General features: G+C 31.4%; 1 protein-coding gene across 1 annotated transcript; it reads left to right on the forward strand.

Annotated features, from left to right (window-relative positions):
• Positions 1 to 972: 972 nt before the first annotated feature.
• Positions 973 to 1,188, forward strand: LOC123253104 (serine palmitoyltransferase small subunit A-like). The gene has a single exon (XM_044682390.1). It carries the CDS (start codon positions 973 to 975, stop codon positions 1,186 to 1,188), a length of 216 nt encoding a protein of 71 aa, XP_044538325.1.
• Positions 1,189 to 2,253: the final 1,065 nt, after the last annotated feature.

Consider the following 2,253-nt stretch of genomic DNA (forward strand, 5'->3'; position numbering starts at 1 on the left):
CTTGAATTTGCTGCTCTTCACTTAAAATATTTGAATATTATTACAGCTACTCTGAAGATTTTTTAATATTAAAATTTCATTTTAATAACAAATTTCCACATAAGTTTTCCAAAGTCATATGACCCATATTGTCTCCGTCCCCTTTTCCTTTCTCCATCTTGGAGCTGACAAGCAATTCAATTTGGGTTATACCTATATTATCACACAAAATATATTTCTATATCATTCATTTTTGTAAACAAATAATCTTATAAAACCAAAACCCCAAAACATATATCCAAATAAACAAGTGATAAATCATATGTTTTCATTTGCATTTCTACTCCCACAGTTCTTTCTCTGGAGGTGAGTAGCATTCTTTTTCTTAACTCCTCAGAATTGTCCCGAATCATTGTATTGCTCTTATTAGCAAAATCTATCACAGTTGATCATTCCACAACATTTCAGTTACTGTGTATAATGATCTTCTGGTTCTGCTTATTTCACTTTGTATCAGTTCACGTAGGTCTTTCCATTTCTTTCTGAAATCATCCTGTTCATCTTCCCTTATAGCATAATAATATTCCACCATCATCATAAACCACAATTGGTTCAGCCATTCCCCAGTTGAGGGGCATCCCTTTACTTTCCAATTATTTTCTACCACAAAAAGAGCAGCTATAAATATTTTTGTACAATCAGGTCCTTTCCCATTAAAAAAAAAATCTTTCTGATACAGACTCAGTAGTGGTATTACTGGATCAAAGAGTATGCATTATTTTTTAGCTTTTTGAGCATAATTCCAAATTGTCCTCCAGAAAGGTTGGACATATTCACAACTCAATCAGCAATGCCATAGTGTCCCAATTTTGTCACATCTCCTCCAACATTTATCATTTTACTTAATGTCATTTTGGTCAATCTGCTATAGGTACGAGGTGATATCTGAGGATATTTTTTTAAAAACTCAAAGGAAACAGCTTACTAGTTCTGATGGCTGGGATGACACTCGGAAGGGCTTGGCAGCAGATGTCCTGGTTCTATTACCAGTATCTGCTCGTCACCGTGCTCTACATGCTGGAACCCTGGGAGAGGACTGTTTTCAATTCCATGTTGATTTCTATTGTTGGAATGGCATTATACACTGGATATATCTTCATGCCTCAACATATCTTGGCAATATTACACTACTTTGAAATTGTACAATGACTACAGTGTACTCAAGAAGCTACAGACCAGAGAGATCCATTGAAGGGAAGAAGCAACCTCCCATGATGAAATCAGACTTCAACAGATTTCAAACATATATTATGTCTATAAAGACTAAATTCCATATTAGTAGAACAAGGAAGGAATCCCAGCTCATGTGTTGTGTTCATTATTGAAGTTTGTCTTTTTTGACATTGTGGTCATTTGTACTCTAAATATCAGTATTTTCTTAAACCTTTGGGACTGTTTCACTATTGTTCTGTGGAAGCTTTTCTTAATGTAACATTGAGTAAATTTTGATTGCCTTCTATTTTTTAAATCTGAGACTCATTAGTTAGACCTATTGTTTCAGCAAATGTCTGGCACAAAAATCTACCTGAATATATTTCTAGTATTGACCAAAATTTTGTAGAAATAATAACAAGATGAGGGAATATTTTAATTGAACATAAGATACTTCTTTGTAAGTTTATATTCAAGGAATAGTTTTAGCTATCTAGATTCTGTTCATTATATAAAATATTTATTTTGCTTTAGTGTTCTTAAACATAAAATGTCTCCTCAATAGTGAAATAACAAAGAAGATTCTTCTAAAGTTAAAATAAAGGAATACCTAACTTTTTAATAGTTAGCCTTATTTTATGGATTTCTCATTGAAAATAATGTTCTGTGATAAGATATTTGGAGAAGTAATTAAATTTTAGTTATTAGCAGCATTGTCATGGAATGTTGGCTTCAAATGATAGATTTATTAAGTAAATATTAAAAGGTTTCCCTAATGGGCATAGATAACATTGTAATCCTGTAAAATTGAATTTCAAGATTATATTTAACTGGTGCTGAAAAATATATTTGCATATTATTGTTCACAATGAATAATTAGTAAAACTATAATTTTATTTCAAGGATCTTTACAAACTTGATAAAATACCATTTCACACTTTGTAATGTGTGTATGTTCTATATATTGTAAGAATTTACATTCACAAAATGTAATTTTTCTGTGGTGAAGGCTCATCAAAATTGAAAAGCAGCTGATGGAAAAACTTTTTTTTACCAACATTG

Source organism: Gracilinanus agilis, chromosome 6 (assembly GCF_016433145.1).
Source record: "Gracilinanus agilis isolate LMUSP501 chromosome 6, AgileGrace, whole genome shotgun sequence".
Lineage (NCBI taxonomy): Eukaryota > Metazoa > Chordata > Mammalia > Didelphimorphia > Didelphidae > Gracilinanus > Gracilinanus agilis.

Bases quoted from the DNA above. Each gene is read 5' to 3' on its own strand.
- LOC123253104 (XM_044682390.1), top strand. From the start codon at position 973: ATGGCTGGGATGACACTCGGAAGGGCTTGGCAGCAGATGTCCTGGTTC.